Below are 20,518 nucleotides of genomic sequence, written 5' to 3' on the forward strand. Positions count from 1 at the left end.
AAACATAGAGGGGTAGAAAATCGAGCGAATCGGTCAGGTCGAGAGCCTCCGATATTTCGAACAGAGACGCCGTTCGAAATATCGGCGTCCTGTGGGCACTTCCCTTAGCATTACCAGATAAACAGTTCCGCAAAGAGATAAGTTCAACGAGCCCCATTATTGCTGCAATAAGACTTTCTGTACTCCTCGGCTGGGCTTCTTGTGTTGTATAATACGTTGCGGAACTGTACGAGTGCCTGTACTGACGTGTTTCCCATTTTTCTCGTGTTCCATTTATTCTGGTCTTTAACTTCCGTTTCTCCCTGCAGAAAACGGCGTTTCTTCTCTTTGCCGCATTCCGGATCTTTTCCGCTAGTCGGGAGAAAGGAAAGACACGAACATAAAAGTGACGTTCGTTTCCCGTGTTGCGTTTTATCTGTATGCTTTTAAAATGGCGTTCCACGCGGGTGCTTTCCTTCTGGAGCGTGCCACGGATGCTTTGTGTGATGCGCCCTGCGCAGCGTCTTTGGAACTTTGGAGTTTTCGAAGTAAGTGCACTTGAGGATTACGCTCAAGTCAGACGGGTTACAGTTAAGGCATTAAACCGCGGAGGCCTTAAACGAGAACGGAGATTGAGGCCATATCTCAAAGGGTGGAGATAACAGATAAGGGTATCCCGGGGAGGACGGAGATACATATAAAAGGCACAGAGTTCGCAAAATTCTGTAACTGCTGAAAAGCTGTAAAATTCCTCAAGATTACTTACTCTCTGGAAAGCAGAAAGAAATGGGATGCTCTTAGGGCCTTTCCTCACGGCCGTACCATTTAAGGCCTTAAGTTGTGCCGTTTCATCCACATAACACGTGGAGTATTACCGAGGCCTTTGCTAGTTCGGAGGCACTCTTGGAGCATAGAACTCTCATAATACCTAGAATGCGAGGAATGGAAGGGAATTGGAGGGAATACCTAGAATGGAAGGCGTACGCTTTTTTTTTTTGTGGCAGTTCGAATATACGTTATTGGCCGCAAAAAGGCGTACGCAGGGTTCTCTCCTCCAATCAGAAGCGACAACTACGTCAGCGTGAAGTTCCGCTTTTATAGTTAAGGGAGAAACCGGATGTGGATTGTCCATATGATTTAAAGTGGAACTCCGCAACAAAATCACCACACAAGTTGTGGTATATCCGTAACCTTTGGGATGTCAGGGGCATGTGTACGAAATATCTCGTTCCAAAGCTGCGCAGTTCAAACGAAGCGAGAGGTCACTGAAAGCAACACACTGCTGACACCATGCGGCTTCCGACAAGGGAGAATGCAGGATTCGAAGCAGACGACAGTGCTGGGTGACGTCATGGTGTCCTCCTCCGGGCGAACCGCCGTAGGGTTTCTGCCCTGCGCATTTCGGTTTGCTGTTGTCATGCAAAATGAATGCGGATGTTGTATTCGGTATCGAGGGTGGTTCTTGTTCGGTATGATGCTTACACTTCTAGTGCTCTACTCTAGTCTTCCTTTATTTCCGATTTTCTCTAAAATGGGGAATCCTTTCTGTTTTACGTGTACGATATACGTATGGAGCACAGTCGAATGCAGTCGTAATCCGAATACCATCTGCAGGACCGGACTGTCGCTTTTAAAGTGTTCTTACCGTTTGAAGTGCAACATTCACGCTATACACCGTGCTCACGTGGACGCCGCCCGATTGATAGCGCAGCGCTACATAGCCGGGAAGCACGTTGAAAACTACACTCTTAGAAATGAACTTCACCACATAGCACGCTCCTAGCCAACCATCATCCCGAATGACAACGTTCTCACCCCTGATTTGTTGAAAACGGGAGGAGGAGCCTATTTTGTGGCCCATTATGCACGGCACAAAATAGGCTCCTCCTACCGTTTTCAACAAATCTAGGGCGAGAAGGTTGTCATTCGGGGTGATGATTGGCTAGGTGCGTGCTATGTGGCGAAGTTCATTTTTAAGAGTGTACTTACCGCCCAGGCCAGACAAAAAGAAAGCACACGTGTCGTGTCCTTCCTCCCAGGTTTCGCTGTCCTTCCCAAGGAGGACAATGTACTGAAAGTCGAGTGCAATAGGGGCGGGCGGTATACGTCTTATCAATGTTGCTTAGTTTCAGAAGTCTGTTCAAGGCCTTTCACCTACCCGTCCACCCCTATTGCACTCGACTTTCAGTGCATTGCGCTGCTTGGGTTCTTTCTGGCTTGGGCGGTAAACAGTGGCTGCAAAAGCGCTGGGTGTGAGGCAGGCTGGAAAACGGTGTATAGATAGAACTTCACCTCTACACTCGAAAAACGAACTTCACCGCATAGCACGCTCCTAGCCGACCATCATCTCGAATGATATCGTTATCTGCCCTGCTGTGTTGAAAACGGGAGGCGTACACCTTTTTTGTGACACTTATGCTGTTTGTTACTGCCCCTTTTCAACAAATAACGATATCTTTCGAGATGATCGTTGGCTAGGAGCGTGCTATGCGGTGAAGCTGGTTTCTAAGAGTGTACGGCAACAACTGCGCCGAATAATACAGCTCTCGCTCCCGATTTGATTGTCGAGCGGGGCGTACACCTTTTTGTGACAAATAACGTGCACTGTTAAAACAGAACTTCACCGCATAACACGCTCCTGACCAGCCGTCATCCCTAATGTCATCGTTCTCTCTCCTGCTTTGTTGAAAACACACTCTTAGAAATGAACTTCACCGCATAGCGCGCTCCTAGCCAACCATAATCTCGAATGATATCGTTATCTGCCCTGATTTGTTGAAAACGGGAGGCGTGCGCCTTTTTATGACAATTATGAACAGCATAAGTGTCACAAAAAAGGCGTACGCCTCCCGCTCTGAACAAATCAGGGCAGATAACGATATCATTCGAGATTATGGTTGGCTAAGAGCGTGCTATGTGGTGAAGTTCATTTTTAAGAGCGCAGGTGGCGCATGCCTCTTTGTGACACTTATGCAGCTACGTTAATTGTCACAAAAAAGCGTACCCGTCGCGCTTTTCACAAATCGGGGACGACAGTGGTATCGTTCTGTGCCGTGGTTGGCCTTCCGAGTGTCGAAGTTGCCTGTTGAAGTCGGCCCTGGATGCACATCCCCCAAGGGCATTAGCCGTGGCGTTGCCCCTTCATCACCACCGCAGCATTTAATATATTAACCGTAGCGTTTTACGTGGCAGCTTCCGTGGCACAGTGGTTACGATGATCGCTTTCCACGCCGAGACTGTGTGGTGACACGAGTTCGAATCCTGTCACCGGCTGGTGCTGTCTGAGGTTCTCCTTGGGGTGTTCCGAAGATTTTCCAGACGAATGTCGGCGCGGTTTCCCCTGAAGTCGGCCCAGGACACGTACTAACCCCCCCCCCCCCCTGGTCGCCCAATCATTCCTGCTGTCCTCTCTCCGTGTGTACACGTTTTTCGTGAAAACGTCACGATCTCCGATTCCTTTGCTGGATTATAGTGAGAGAAATACAAATCTTTATTCATTCATTCCTTTCATTAGTAATTTACTATCAGAGGGTAAGGGCTCCCTGCACTCTTAAAAATGAACTTCACCACATAGCACGCTCCTAGCCAACCATCACCCCGAATGACAACGTTCTCGCCCCTGATTTGTTGAAAACGGGAGGAGGAGCCTATTTTGTGCCATTATGCACGGCACAAAATAGGCTCCTCCTCCCGTTTTAAGAGTGTGTGCCCACCGGCAGTCGAATTGGCCTCCACCGCTAATGTTCATCGGCTCTCCCGTAGCTCTCTCGATCGCTCGGTGCTGGACTTTGGATGCTTTTTTGGGTTCCTCTCGAGCCACCTTTTCTTCTGATTGCGGTTTCCTTCGATTTTGATGATATCCTAGTTTCATATATATATGCCGACATTCTGGCCAAATTTTGATGTTTCAAATTTACATATTTATAAAAATTGTGGTTATTGCTCTTGAAGCCGATACCGCGTAAGGTCCGGGTAGAACCTCGCAAGAACCTTTTCTCTTGCTTATATTTTTCATTTTTTTAGGGAATAGCAAGCCGGCGTGCTGCATTGCTGACCTTTCCCCTTTCTTTTTTTCTTCCTTTCCCCCTCGCAAGCGCTTTCCAACGACACCTCGACCGTCGTCCTACACTCCTAGAAAGGAACTTCACCGCATAAACACGCTCCTAGCCAACCATCATCTCGAATGATATCGTTATCTGCCCTAATTTGTTGAAAACGGGAGGCTTTTTTGTGAGAATTATGAACACCATAAGTGTCACAAAAAAGCCGTACTCCTCCCATTTTCAACAAATCAGGGTAAATAACGATATCATTCGATATGATGGATGGCTAGGAGCGTGCTATGCAGTGAAGTTCACTTTTAAGAGTGTAGCTTCACGCGTGTAGACTGCCCGCAAAGTACGCGTACGCCTAGATTTCCGCCTCTCTCGCACGCGCCCAACACACCCAGACCAATGATCACAATGACCAACGAGCTTATGTTAGCTAAAATCTTGCACGTGTAAGCTATCTGGATTTAACCGTTTGGTTGCTATCTATTTATCACTCACCGAGTTATCGCGTCATGAATTTCGGCATAATTTCGTTGCATCGTAAATTTTGACTGGCTACCAAACCGAACTTACAGACGTTTTCACGCCATAGAAGTATATACGCCCATTTCCAACGAATCAGGAAGGAGAACGATATCACATTCTGCACGGCAGCTGGTTCCGAGCGTATCATCGAGTGAAGCTTTGTTTTAACAGTCCAGGCGAGCCGCTTTAAGACTTCGTTACCTTTAGATGCAACATATAGTGTACAAGCAAGACGTGCTTTCTGGGCTTGGTACGGTGTTAGCGATTGTTTGCCCCCTTGATGAAAACTCTCGCATCGATTGGCAGGAAAGCTGCTGGCGAACGTATAGCGATTCGAGTCACGTATTCCTACATAGGGGGCGCCCCCATCACTGTTGTTTTTACTTCCTATTTTGTTGCGAATTCACGTGACTTGTTTCCTCTCTTTCCACGTTTTTTTTTTATATTCTGTGTTAGATCCTACGACTGGTGTGGTAAATGACTGTCGGAAGTATCTGGTACCCTTATCACGATCCCCGCGAGCGATATTGTCTGTTTCGGTCCTGTCGTCTGTCTCTCTTACAACTGTATTTACGCGACGCGTTCGTAATGCGATGTGTTCGTTGTCAATATCACCACGAGTTTTGTATTATCAACTCTTTGGTGTTATTCTGACCGTGCATTCACACGAGCGACATCCACACGGAAGGTTCTAGTGGACGAAAAGGCGAAAACGCTGCTCACAGAGCCGAAGTTGGGTTCCATGTCATGTTGAACATTCACACGGTGCCGGAATATCGGGAGTGAGGTACTGCACACTTAGCAGACAACACGTAGCAGACGACACCATCAGCGTCTTTTCCTGTCGTCTGCTACGGGATGTTATGTGGCGTATTGCGCAGTTAGCAGACGACACCGTCTGCGTCTTTTCCTGTCGTCTGCTACGGAATGTTATGTGGCGTATTGCGCAGTTAGCAGACGACACCGTCTGCATCTTTTCCTGTCGTCTGCTACGGGATATCATGTGGCTGTGTCGCAGGATATTCCCCACGGTTAGCGGCGTACGTGAAGGCACGACGTTGAGGCTCGCGATCACGTGACAGCAGAAAGCTATGACGTTTTTCGCATCGTCCACTACAGCATTGGGGGGAATGTGGCTCGTGTGAGTACACGGTGATAGGAAACGCTACATTTAACGCAGCTTTCTAGCGACACTCCGCGCAGGAGGTTAATGGACATTTATGCGTACTCTGCGTAAGGTCATGTCTACGTGAATTCGCTCTTGATTTCCATTATCATTTGTTGAACAGACTACTGTAACAGCAACACATGAGATTGAAAGTATGAGAGGTGGTAGGTTCGAATCCTACCACCGGCTGTGCTGTCTGAGGTTTTCCCTGTTTTTTTTTAAATTCAGTGTTAGCACAGCGAAGCAACTGTGGCTATGAGCGGTGCACAGACGTAGACAGATGGAGAGAGAACAGCAAGAAGGAGTGGGGGACAAGGGGGTTTGTGTGCGTCCTAGGCCGACTTCAAGGGGAACTGTGTTGAGATTCGTCTGGAAAGTCTTCGGAAAACCCAGGGAAAACCTCATAGAGAACAGCTGGTGTGGGGATTCGATCACTATGCCACGGGAGCTGGTCCTGGTTTTTCTAAAAACTTTTCGGACGAATGTCGGCACAGTCCCCCCTGAAGTGGCCCCAGGACGCATACTAACCCCCCTGTCCCCCAGTCCTTCTTGCTGTCCTTTCTTCATCTGTCCACATCTGTACGCCGCTCATAGCCACAGGTGCTTCGCGGCGCTAACACGCACACATACACACAAACAAAAACACACACATTAGGCTAATGAAACATGGAGGAGCAACGCAGCACTTAATAAAGCACTACGGCGCAAAAAAAAAATTATCTTCGTAGAGTGAAGGACGTCGTTACCGTGACATCAACATAAAAGGAACGGGATCCACCCGTTCGTGACTTATGTGCGACGGGAAACAGAATTTCACAATGCAGGCTTCGCTGATATAATGATCTAGGAGTACCGGAAAGCTGGCTTCGCCACACAGTTAATATCACAAAAGGGAAGCTGTCTTTACAGAAGCGCGGAAAGATTGTAGTTGACGAAAAGTTAGCGAGTAGCCGTTCAGATTCTGCGATTCATGAAAGCGTTAATTAAAGCTTTCCCTTTTCGCTCCTTCTCAAGAAGCTCAGAAATGCGGTACGATCTGTTGTTGGTCTCCTCAGACGATCGCCAGCTATGATCGGGCAAATCGTTTGTGGAGATCAATGGGAGGCCGCTCCGCATTGTGGCCCTTCTTAAGAAGGAGAGCGAGAGGGAACAATTAAAAGCTTAAAATAAATTAATTTGCAGAGGCCCAACCGTTACCCGCTGACTTTTCGTTGATTGCAATCAACTTGTAAAGACAGCTTCCCCTTTGTGATATGTTCTGTGTGGCGAAGCCAGCTTTCCGGTACTTCTAGATCATTATATCGGCAAAAAATTCACAAATACTAGTTGCAGTCCGATTTATTTTTGCGCCGTTGCGCAATTCTGTTGCGTCATAATTTATGGGGCTTATGTTCGGTAACGTATGCGATAACATGTAATATATGCTTTTCGGAATTTTGAACTCTGCCTCATACTTATCTGATATATTAGTACTGTATAGTAGTAGACTGCTAGAACCAGCACGCGATAATTACTACTCCACCACAAAAACGAGGGGGGGGGGAGGCCGTACGTACGCCACTTTTTTGACAATTATGAACTGCGTAATTCCACAAAAATGGCGTACGCCCCCCATTTTCAGCAGATCAGGGGAGAGAACGATGCCACTCTGGATGATGCTAGGAGCGTGCCATGCGGTGAAGTTTATTTTTTTAAGAGTCCATAACTGCACAAAACATTCCATGATTCTATTTCAAAATTCTGTCTTTTTAAAAATAATTCTCTCACTTTATTTTCTCTCTCATTGCTAGCCCTATGCTCCCTTTAGTTCCTACCTTATTTCACCAATCTTCCGCTTACACTGTTCAAGACGCCATCTTGCGGGCTTCCCTGCAAAAACAATATATATATATATATATATATATATATATATATATATATATATATATTTGTGATGTTTTCAAACTCACGACAGCACCGCCCCCAGCGACGTGCATTCGGAAGAAGCACCTCAACCACCGATGTCAGCGCCCCCCGCGTTGTCGCCGGCACACGAGGCTGGATGAGGGCTTGAATTAGCGAATGAGTCATCCAACCAAGCTGGGGGGCTTTAAAGCCAGCCCTCCCCCGCTGTTTCCCCGCCTCAGGGTTGGATTCCATCGGTGTTGTTTTTCGTTGAATACTTGCGCAGCGAGTTCTAGCAGCGGTGCGATAAGAATAGGGTATCTCTAAAATGGGGGGGGTCGGTAATAAGTAATGTCTGCATTACGGACCGTTATGAGCGTGCCTGTTCTGGTATTACGATAGCTGAAGGTGGGAAGGTAGGCCTCGTGCCGGGATAATGCTTATTTATTATTTGAGAGAGTTCTTACTATAGGGATGACGTCAGAAGTGGAGTGCGAAGAGGCACTGATTAAAGGGCAAAATTTGATTGATGTGCAGATTTTTGTGTGGGTGAAGAAAAGAGATAGCGCTGCGGCCTAGTTCATGATCGGTGCAATTGTAGAGTCGTGACTGCACTGAAATATAAAGTTCAACGGAATCGATAGAGGACTTTTAGATGCCGAGAACCGCACCCACCACGAGATTTGCAGCCTCATTAGATTAGTTTAGATTTTGCCTACACTGTTAAGACAGAACTTCACCACACAGCACGCTCCTAGCCAACCCTCATACCGAATGTTATCATTCTGTGTCATGATTTGTTCAAAACAGGAGGGAGGCGTATATCTGGGACAAGATAATCTGTCCCAGATAGGCGCCTCCTCCCATTTTCAAGAAATCACTGCACAGAAAGATATCATTCGGAATGATGGTTGGCTAGGAGCGGGCTATGTGGTGAAGTTCTGTTTTAACAGCGTAGAATCCCCTGGTCCAGCTCTCTTGACCTTTTTGGACACTGTACACTCTTAAAAATGAACTTCACCGCATAGCACGCTCCTAGCCAACCATAAGCTCAAATGATATCGTTATCTGTCGTGATTTGTTGAAAACGGGAGGCGTACGCCTTTTCTGTGACAATTATGAACAGCAGAAGTGTCACAAAAAAGGCGTACGCCTCCCGTTTTCAACAAATCAGGGCAGATAACGATATCATTCGAGATTATAGTTGGCTAGGAGCGTGCTGTGCGGTGAAGTTCATTTTTAAGAGTGTAGGACTTTGATCCTTGTTGTGAAGGGGCCTCATTATTTCATTCCCCACATCACCCCCGGCAATAGGGTAGGGTGTCGCCCCTGGTAATGAAATTCCCCATTCATAATCTTGAAATAAAGTTGTTGTTTTGTTAGATGCTGAGTTTTACCGCTGCCACACGGGCGTTTCAGTGGTCGTTGAAATGAATGACAACCGAACTGAATGGTAATCGGACGCTGGTACAAGGCCACTTTGAATTACCATTATGCCCGAACGATCCTTCTTGGCTCGACGGAGGCTGAAGAATACGTGAGACGCCATTGAAGCTCTCGAGTGTCCTCGACAACTGCCGCTCGCAGCTTAGTGATCGCCTAGTAACGCTGCTGTTAAGTCATGACGCATTCGATATATATATATATATATATATATATATATATATATAGACTACAAGTAATGAAGAGACTTGGGAGGCCGTATAAGGGTTAAAAACACTTGCTACTTTTATTACATTAATAATTAAGGGGGCGCTAGGAATAGATTTACAGTTAGGGGTCGACGTTTCGGCAGTCAGCGCTGCCTTCAACAGAACTAAACTTCTGTACTCAGTCCGCGTCCATCTGTACTCAGTTATACATTCATATATATATATATATATATATATATATATATATGTTTGTAACTCAAACATCGCCATGCCAGTACTGGACAGCTGTTTCGGCCTTGTTGGGCCTCATCAACAGTACGCAGGCAGGCAATGTTTGAGTGGATGGCGTCAGAAGGTCACGTAACACGTGATTCCTCCCGTCAGGGTGAGATAACTCACTCACTGAAAGCCCAGTGCAAAGCCAGTGAAGTATAAAATGAAAAAAATAGCCGGAGCTCTTTGGCTGCACGCATAGCATATGTTTGCAACTCAAACATCGCCATGCCAGTACTGGACAGCTGTTTCGGCCTTGCTGTTTCGGCCACTGTTGATGAGGCCCAACAAGGCCGAAACAGCTGTCCAGTACTGGCATGGCGACGTTTGAGTTACAAACATGTGCTATACGTGCAGCCAAAGAGCTGCGGCTATTTTTTTTTTCATTTTATACTTCACTGGCTTTGCACTGGGCTTTCAGTGAGTGAGTTGTCTCACCCTGACGGGAGGAATCACGTGTTACGTGACCTTCTGACGCCATCCACTCAAACGTTGCCTGCCTGCGTCCTGTTGATGAGGCCCAACAAGGCCGAAACAGCTGTCCAGGACTGGCATGGCGACGTTTGAGTTACAAACATATATATATATACATATATACATATATATGTATATATATATATATAGTGAATTCCTTTAAGATTTCCGCGAAAGGAAAGCGCCTTCAAGCCTCCTTTGCGTACGCGTGATGCGTTGATTGCGCGCGAAAGTGTTGCCGTTCAGTGCGAGTGATGTTTTCTGGTTGTGAAACGCTGCATCAGCGCATTAGGAAGAACGGAACGTAACATAGACAAGGCACCTACATCATTCTGTTCCCCGTAGCCGTACTATACAGGTGATAGAGAGACATGGGACGATCGCCTTCCAGATCAACGTGGGTATGCCCATTTCTACCTTAATGTAAGCATTACCGACCAACCTCTGGCATCGTGATCAGGCTCAGCGGTTGCGAAACGTACATGCAGGAGAGCAAAGAGAGAGAGAGAGGAGGAGGAGGAGACAGGGCTGTCATGCCTGCGCTGGTTTGCGTCTGTGTCACAATCAACGAGATGGAGACAGTAATAGAGAGGCCACCAGCCATATTTGACGCCACCGTGGGTGGAGCCATGTTGACCTCACCTTGCCTTGTTTGCAAATGGCGGACATGAGGGACTCATGCGGTGAGCGTCTCTGCGCCCGTACACTTCGAAATTCCGTGTCATTTATTAGTTCCGTAATGCCGCCAACAATTTTTTTCTTGAGCCAACTGAAGAGATACTATGATGTAGTCACGTCAAACAGTCAAACAGTGTGATATCTAGATGTACGAATAAGACCACCAGATATATCATTGAGGCCGAAAAGATATCGGAATTTGGAAACATCGTGTGTCAGCAGCCCGGCTTTGGCGCTGTCCGATAAGGAACCGATTTTATAGCGAGTTCAGCTGATTGGTTGCACTAGCTGGAGCGTGCATATCCCACGGCCGCTTCCACCCAACTCGTGTTGCACACTCACGTTCCATTGGTCCTTCGGTTCGCTCTTCGTTCGTTTTTGCCTTGACAGAAGGGGTGCGAGAGAGAAAGGAAAGGATTGCCTACTGGCATCAAAGCTTGGAGCCCCGCCAAGGCGGCTGCGCACTCTATTCCATCTCTGTCTTCGTTGGTGAAAATGCGCTGATGGAGCACGTCACAATCTCACAAAGTGCCCCATGTTTGCACTACTCTATCTCACTTATTCCCATTTCTTTCGTGCAGTATTTAAGTCGCGCGTCGTTAGCACGTTACGTTAATTCGCCGCTTTAAAAAGCATTTCATAGCAACGATCGTAAAATGACAGCGACCACAACGCTTGTCTACACTGCACTCCAAGAAACAAGCAGAATAAACGCCAGCCACCCGGACGCACCCGGCAGCGTTCAAACTACAACGCGACAGGATCAGTTCGATGCCCTCGACAAAGCCACCCTAGTCCGAAACGTCTGTTCCCGAAAGTAATCAATGGAAAGCGCGGAGATGATTGCTTTTCGCCGTTTCGTCATTTCGACCCGCGATGAGTCACTTCGAAGAAACGCGGACGGTGGCGCCCTCTTTTGCAACTGTTCCTTTTCCTTTTTTTTATTTCTCTCTCTCAGGGAGAGTTCTAATTCCCAACCACTTTAAGTTGTCTTCGCCGATAGATGGCCTTCGATACCCAGTCTCCAACCGTACCGCAAGTTTTGTCGCAGCAATTTCCTTCAATCAATTACTAGAGCTTCAGTAAAGAACCGTTTGAAGGTAATAGCGGGAGTTGGTCGTTAAGGAAATTGGTGGCTACTCGCACTGCCCGTATCGCTGTTCCCTTGTAATGGGTGTCGCGGCAGGCACCGGTGAATATACATTAGAAGGGTCTCTATGGGAACGAGACGCGCGTTCTTTCTGCTTGAACTGCCTCGTAGTGGAAGCTTCGGATCGGGTTGTATTCACAAGAGCGACATCCTCACGAAAGGTTCTAGTGGAAGAAAAAGCAAAAACACCGCTTACAGAGACGAAGTTCCGCCTCGTATTATGTAAGCGTTCACACGGTGCGGAATATTGGGAGTGGCGTACTGCGCACTTCGCAGACGACACTTCGCAGACGACACGGTCAGCGACTTACTTGTCGTCTGCTACGGAATATCTCGCGACTGCGTTGCAGGATATTCCCCACGCGGTCAGCAGTGTACGTGAGACACTGGACGTTGGGCGCTCGCGCTCAGAAAGTTATGACGTTTTTGTCGCGTCTGCCGCTTCCGCGGGGAATGTCGCTTGTGTGAATACACGGTATCGTACTTATTAAAGCGAGACTTCGCTACCAAATGGATTTCAAGCTCGCGGTTTTCCCACAATGATTTACACGAACTGAACACAGTTGTGAAATATCTCACTTGAAGACGACGGTGGAATCATATAAAAACGACTTTTGACATTTGAAAAAGTCTGGCTCCCACCGAACGTCGATGGAAGTACTTCTTTTCTCTGGTCGGCCAACGTCACCGTGTATCAGACATGTACAAGATACTCAAAAATGTATTTAAGATAAGATAATAAATACTGACCTTAGAATGTAATTAAGATAGAGTATAAATACATGAAAATTAAATTAAGATAGAGTACGAAATACTTCAAAAAGTATTTGAAATACAATTAAGATACTATTTATCCTTGAACGCAAAAAGTCACCAGTCAGTGGTCAATGCGGCGAGTCGCCGCTATGTGACATGAATCACCTAAAACACGCATTCTATGCAAGCCGTCCCTGTGTGATAGGAGTCATCTAAACACAAGTCCCAAAAAGATGACAAAGAGATATGATATAACTCCACTAAGTATATGTGACCCAGAACAAATCAAACTTGTAACAGGGCTGCTGGGAGAGGTCACAATTCGCCGTTACCACGTCAGGGCACACGTAATAGAACCCTCACCCGCCAAGGATTAGAACATACGGGGCAAGATCTCTAAAAGGAGACTTCCAAGAAGGGCCAATGTCCGGGTCGAGTCCGATGGATTCAGGGAATTTCCACTGAACAAGCAAGATAATGGAAAGACGAGACACAGAAAGTTCGAGAGGGAAATCTAAAATATGTAATTAGAGTATTGAGTAGAAAATACCATAAAATGTATTTTAAACAGAGTACAAATACACAAAACAAAAAGTATTGAGTAGAGTACCAAAATACCGCAAATGGTATTTAAAATACAGTATTTTAAATACAATACTCCAAATACGTACAAGTCTGCCGTGTATTAGTCATACCATTCCTGCCCTGTTTCCTGACTCTCAGGAAAGCAGATGACCGCTGTTTCTTTCCATCTGGGTCTGAGTGATCCGATCCCGCATCCCCGTCGATTGTTTTGTTTCGGGGATGTAACACAGCGGCTAGGACCGGCGTGGTATACTACTTGTCCGCCCCATGCAGGGTGACGTAACGTGTTGGTCTTCGGAGGGGAAAGCTTCTGGGACTCCTCTCCACGTTGCTTTTTCGGTTTGATTCCTCGCCTATTTGAGGCGTAATTCGTCACACGTGAAAGAAACAAAGTTGATGGCTGGTATACTGTGGATATTACGAACCAACTACGATGTGCAGCAATTTTTTCACCGGTCGTTCCGAAGTATCGCTTTAATGCATTCCTGTTGCAAGCGCCTCAACTAGCAAGAAAGTTATCACCAACGAAATGACACATGCGAGCTTCAGAAAGTGTAATGTACCTATACACAGTACAGAGAAAGTCATCACGTTTCACGTGACCTTTTGGCGACGCGTTCTTCATCAGCTTTCCAGTACTAGTGTGGCGACAAAGTTACGATCGGAAACAACCACATTTAACCTAGGCAGGCTAGATTTAAGTTACCATTACCCATTACATTTTAGCAAAGTAAAGCATCGCATTGCTACATACTTTCTCGTATTTAGCTTAGTAATACATTACTAATGCCATTGATTTCGTCAAGTAGCGACATTACTTTGGCATTCCATTTTCACAGAAGTCTCTAGCAGTCTGCATGCGGACTGTACTGTAAAGAGGCATAATTAATCTTTCGCTTTCATAGTAATTATAATATCGGCAAAACCGCTACGATTTCGTAGGGAGGTGACCAGTATGAGCAATCACGGATAAGATTAATTGCATCGTAGAAGGAATTGATGTTGAATTGGACTCTGTCTTAAGAGAGAGTCCATTCAACACCGATTCCTAAGAAACTCTCCACTCTAAGAAAGAAGGTTGCGAAAAGATGGTAACTTCCATGGTTGCCACCTACACTCTTAAAAATGAACTTCACCGCATAGCACGCTTCTAGCCAACCATCATCTCGAATGATATCGTTATCTGCCCTGATTTGTTGAAAACGGGAGGCGTACGCCTTTTTGTGACAATTATGAACAGCATAAGTGTCACAAAAAAGGCGTACGCCTACCGTTTTCGGTAAATCAGGGCAGATAACGATATCATTCGAGATCACGGTTGGCTAGGAGCGTGTCATGCGGTGAAGTTCATTTTTAAGAGTGTAGGTCGACATAGCGACTGATAAAAGGCTTAAAAGGGTGGTAAAAGCAATTATCATGTGTCCAAATTGCTACAAAAATGCGTACGTCCTCCTCGCTCACCGAATCAGAAGCGGTAACCCTGTCATTCGTAAGTAGCAGGTAGAACTTTGCAACCTTTTTGGCACAACTTATGCGACAACTATTACCTCCTAGAAAGTGTAACTGCTCCACCCTTTCTAAGAGTGTTCCTTCTTAGTCACGTGGTCGGTGACAAAGGTGTCTGGGCGAAACAAACGTGGGGATTTTCGTGGCCTCCACCAGGCACAATTCGTAACTGATGGATTTTAGACAACGCATGAATTTTCAACCCACACTCTGAAAACTGAACTTCACCGCATAGCACGCTCTGCGCCAACCATTGCCACGAATGATTGGGTTATCGCTTCTGATTCGAGGAGAGAGAGAGGCGTACGCCTTTTTGTGTCAATTATCATATATCCAAATCGACTACAAAAAGGCGTACGCCTCCCTCTCTCCTCGAATCAGAAGCGATAACCCTATCATTCGTGGCAATGGTTGGCACAGAGCGTGCTATGCGGTGAAGTTCAGTTTTTAGAGTGCAAGCGGCGAGTGATGCCCCTGCGCCTTACCTGACCAAAAGGTAATGGCATTACATTACACTCTTAAAAATGAACTTCACTGCATAGCACGCTCTTAGCCAACCACCATGTCAAATGATATCGTTACCTGCCCTGATTTGTTCAAAACGGTAGGCGTACGCCTTTTCTGTGACACTTATGCGGTTCATAATTGTCACAAAAATGGCGTACGCCTCCCGTTTTCAGCAAATCAGAGCAGATAACGATATCATTCGAGATTATGGTTGGCTAGGAGTGTGCTATGCGGTGAAGTTCATTTCTAAGAGTGTACTCATAACTTCTCCACAAAATGTAATGCATTAGCATTACTCATTACCGGCATATCGTGCATTGCTGACGGTGCGGACCATTGTCCTTGTATGGTCGTTGTGTTGTCTGCGTGAATTCCAGTCGGCGAGCTGGTTTCGCCACATCGATTATATGTCAGAGGAGAAGCCATCTTTACAGGGACGCCCTACTTGATCAGTGTATCACACTGGACAACTTTCTCCTTATCTTGGCAGAAAGGATGCTTCTCAAAAATTAGGCCAGCCCTGGAAGGAGTGACGCACGTTCAATGAGATACGCCGCGTCTGATTTCGCGTTACTTTGATAAGCTGATTGGCGCTCTATCGGTTGCTTGGTTAGTGATTTATGAGCGAAAGAAAGCGCAATTTATGTTTTCCCCTTCCACTCTCTCCTTCTCAAGAAGCGACCAATGGCAGACCAATCCGCATTCTCAGCCTTCTTGAGAAAGAGAGGATGAGGGAAAGGGTAAATTGCGTTTTTTTTTTCTATGGATCATAAATCACGAACGACGCAACCGATGAATCATGTTCCTTTTGTATTATTTGAATCCCGTTCCTTTTGTATTGACAGTTTATGCGGCGAAGTACTGTTTTAACGGTGCTTGCTGTCTCCTGGGCCGGCTTCGCTGACAACTGTGCCGAGATATGACGAAATTGTATAAAAAAAAAAGACTCAGGGAGAGCACCGGGACTGTTGGAATAGGCCATTTGAAAAAGTTCCAGGGAGCAGCGCGCGCTCTGACAGGGCATGCCGGGAAATGCTGGGCAAAACGACAGCGATTTGCTATCGTCTCCGATCGTCGTCGTCGCCGGACTGGCGCATGCGCCGTCGCTGTCGTTTTGCACAGCATTTCCCGGCATACGCGCTTCTCCCTGGAACTTTCGCAAATGGCCTATTGAAACCTGGGTATAATCTCATACCGCGTTAGTAATCATGCTTGGCTCGCATAACAAAAAAAAAAAAAAAAAAAAAACGCTTGTATGAGCAGTATCTCGAATTTCGAATCCGCCATCAGCAGACATGAAAGGATCCCGGCAACGCAGACCTCCCGCAAATCCTTTGTCGTGAGATTAATTCGAGATCAGTTCTGTGAGTCATCGCTGTAGGAGAGGATCGAACCGTGTTTTTCTGCCGACATCAAACGAAATTCTCGTCTCGCCTCCCTCCTCCTCCTCACCATCAAAACTCAAACCCGACCTTTCATGCTAAATTTACTTCCCCCTTCCCTATCGTCTTCGACTTCACCAGAACATATACGCACAAAGGAAAAGAAAGCCAAAGAAATTCGCTTACTTCTGTACGAAGCACTCTCGGCAGCGTACATTTTTACTTCAAAAAAAAAACGTCCGCCTCACCTGACCCAATACTCCAATCATCAACCGTCGCTTCCAGAAAAGCGTGACCAAGAGGGGAAAGAATCGGAACTTTTGCGAATAGCCTCGAGGGGGCGACAGCTACCGACCGAGTGCTAAAGAAGTGCCCAATACACGCCGACGACATCTTGGCTTGACACGCGCCGAAACGATGTGTCATCCCTGTCTGTCTCCCTTCCTTCTCTTTCTTTGGCTGTTCCTCCTGACGAAGACTTAAGTGATGCGGAACCCCCCCCACCCCCTCCTTTTGATGGGGTGGGAAAGTTCTTGAGAGGGAAGACGGGGGCAGGTTGGGGGGGGGGGACTGTCCGCGCTTTTATAAGGGTGGGGGAAGAGCTTTGCTTTCGCTTCCATTAGATTTCGCGCTCGTCGATCTGAAGAAACGGGGAGCGAAGGACGCCTTCGAGTCACAACTTAGACTTGTTGGGGGGATTCTTTTTTTTTTTGGTGGCTTCGGGTTCTTGCGGTGATGAAATTGTAGCAGAAAGATGGAAGTAGGGGAGCCGAAGGTAATTCCCTATATAGGCGAAGAAGACCTGCATTGAGAGGCGCCACCATATCGGAATTCTGAAGGTCGATAAATACCCTCACGATATCTGAAACATAATCTGGAATAAAAATGTCGTTCTTTTGCCGATTTATATGTTGTTTATGTTCTTTTGTGCAGTGAAGTGTCTATGCATTTTGTACCACTACTACATCCGGGCGTCTATAGGAGGCGGCCAGTAGTATTTGTAACTAAAATATCGGTAATATCGATACGGTTCCATGCCGGGGGCGACGTTCTCCACCCTAAAAACAGATGGTGGTGGTCGTGGTGGTGGTGGTGAAAGCGGTCGCCGTTGTCGGCCTCACTGAGGTGGGCAACGTCACGACTGACACCCTGGGGGAATGTGCGTCCTGGGCCGACTACTAAGGGAACTGTGCCGATATATGTCTGAAAGCGTCTGACGAAAACCCAGGAAAAACCCCAGACAGCACAGCCGCACCGGGATTCGAACCCGGGTACCTCCCAGACTCGAAGTGACATGGGAACACACAAGTCCAATGGCAAGTTGGTCAGATGGAGCGAACTCTGACTGAGTGTCTTTGTTGGCTGGAATGGCTTGGTTAAGCTCAGCTCAGGTGACACGCAGTAGGACAGTAGGGACGCGGTAGGGACATGCAGCAGGACACGGACGACGTGGATTGTCTGCTTCCATTTGTCGATTTGAACCAGCGAATACTCTCGCATCAATCATTCATAAAGTATTCCTGCTCCTGGATTCCTGCAACTACCTTTTTTCCCCTTTGGCTCTGGCAGTCTTGAACCTAGTTGCAGAGAAACTATAATTATTCAGACTAATTAGACTCGTTGAAGCATTGTTATTATCACCTGTATATTGCCTTCTACCCCCAGAGCCCTCAATCGATAGTCGAGCTGCTGATCCTGCAATCTTTCGTGCTAAAGTAGATAAAGCATGAAGAGTGCAGGATCAAGTGCTCGACTCTTGGGCTCGTGGCATTCATTTCTGTTCTACACGCCTTCTTCACGTAACCACCAATGACTGGCGAGACACAAAGTAATCGAGGTCGATTACTTTGACCAGAATAGGGTTACGGCGGTGTAGATAAATCCCTGCGATAGCTGCTGGCTTTGCTCTCTACGACGAGCTTCATCCGCGATGTCGGGGAACCTCGATGCCAAAGGTGAATCAACCGGGTACCAAGGACGGCTGAAGGCAAGCCTTGGTACGCTATCCAATTTCACTTGCGGGAATACGAGTTCATTCCCGTGGCATAGTGGTTAGGATGAACGCTTTCCACGCCGAGACTGGGAGGTGACACGGGTTCGAATCCTGTCACCGGCTGTGCTGTCTGAGGTTTTCCCTGGGTTTTCCGAAGACTTTCCAGAAGAATGTCGGCACAGTTCCCCCTGAAGTCGGTCCAGGGCGCTTACTAACCGCCCTGTTCCCCACTCCTTCCTGCTGTCCTCTCTCCATCTGTCCATGTCTGTACGCCGCTCATGACCACAGTTGCTTCGCGGCACTAACACGGAATTAAACAAAAATACGAGTTCATGATGTTCACGCAACCCCTGTGTCCCGTGGCACCCTGGTTGAGAACCAGCGCACTATAGAATAAGAATTTGGCAGAAGTCTTTGCCAATTTGCAGAGCCACTGTAAAGTAACTGTGTTACATATGTTCTTTACAGATACGGAACAGTGGGAGCTGGTGTGCCAAGCAGAAGAAATCCCCCCTGCGAGACACAATCATTCGTGTGTTGTGTACGAGGGTGCCATGTGGGTGTACGGTGGCATGACGGACCTCCAGGAGAGAGCTGACTTCTGGAGATACCACTTTGGTAAGGCTCTTCATGCCGTTTTAAAGGAGCAACGCAAGCCCCTTTCGTGCACTTTCTCTTTCTGGCTGCTGCTGTTTGTAGACCTTGTCGCGTTACTCTCGAACCAGCAGTCTCCGCGCGCTCCTTAGCCTCATTCCCAGCGACGACACAACAGGGGTGGACTGCCAAAATTGCTCTTTCCACTGGGATGAACACTGGTGGCCACCGTCTTTAAATAGCACATATGAGGGATGATGACGTAACATTCCATATAACTAGTCACCCGGTTATTATCTGATGAGCTTATCAGCGTTCTAAAGATCAATGAAAAAGATTGCTTCCTTCCGCGTGCGATATGCAGAGTCGTTCACGTGTGGAGCGCAGGCCGATGCGATATCTTTTCTACACCGGTTCCCGAGCGGGAGAACATGAACGAAAACACGCACGGGAAAATGAAGGAACTCTGCAAACGGCAGTCCACACGTGCACAGTTCCTGTGACTACCACGGGGTGGCAGCACTAATTGCGGCGCACATTCCTTGAATCGCGTTTCTGTGTTATACACAGAAACGCGGTCTTGCACCAGGACATAGCGCGTGCGCAAGGTTTCTTTGATAGCACGCGTTCCAGAACCAATCTGTCCGAGTATCCCATGGAACTCTCCTGATAACTAGAAACCAAGCCAGCGAAGAGGGGCATCTCAACAAGTTCCTAATGTTTTTCTTCATCGACATCAACAAGTGAGCCGCCATGATAGATACGGTAGGCCTAGCGTGTTACGAGATTCATGCGCCGTTCTCGCATGACGCAGCACAACGTTTAGACAGTGCGGTACTCGTCCCTTGTGGAATAAGACGCAATTCAAGCGCACACGATGAGAGCACACAAAACACATACATCGCACACGGCATGGCACTCGGAGCTCAGCGGAAGGAAGCACGACTTGGATTGGATTGTATACAAGGGCGCCGAATGCACCCGGTCTTCACGCGTGGGAAGCTCGTGGCCAAATCGGTGGTTGTGGTGGTGGTGATGTAATCGTAATCCGTAATCTCGTAATCTTTATTTAGTCAGTATTGTAAAATGTACAGAAAGCGGGACTGTGAGGGCAAGCCCTGTAGTACAGTCCCAGCACAGTTCAAGAAGTAACAGCTAAAAGATACAGTTTAGTTGTGATTAAGATATTGTTAAATCAATATAAGACTAAAAAAAAAAACACTACATGGGGAGTTACCCGACAACTAAAACACTAATAAGTAACTAAAGTACACACGGGGAGTTACCCAACAACTAATACACTCATAAGTTACTACAGAACACACGGAGGGTTACCCGACAATAAACAGACTGGTAAGTT

The 20,518-nt window shown here is 47.0% G+C and overlaps 1 protein-coding gene across 3 annotated transcripts in view; it reads left to right on the top strand.

Moving 5' to 3' along the window:
* Positions 1-20,518, top strand: part of LOC135366533 (uncharacterized) — a 133,417-nt gene that overhangs the window by 97,447 nt on the left and 15,452 nt on the right. For all 3 annotated transcript variants that reach the window (XM_064599262.1, XM_064599263.1, XM_064599264.1), the window contains one exon: positions 19,033-19,182. In XM_064599262.1, coding sequence (XP_064455332.1) covers positions 19,033-19,182 — 150 coding nt within the window. The remainder of the gene's footprint in view (positions 1-19,032; positions 19,183-20,518) is intronic.

This window comes from Ornithodoros turicata, chromosome 8 (genome assembly GCF_037126465.1).
Source record: "Ornithodoros turicata isolate Travis chromosome 8, ASM3712646v1, whole genome shotgun sequence".
Taxonomy (NCBI): domain Eukaryota; kingdom Metazoa; phylum Arthropoda; class Arachnida; order Ixodida; family Argasidae; genus Ornithodoros; species Ornithodoros turicata.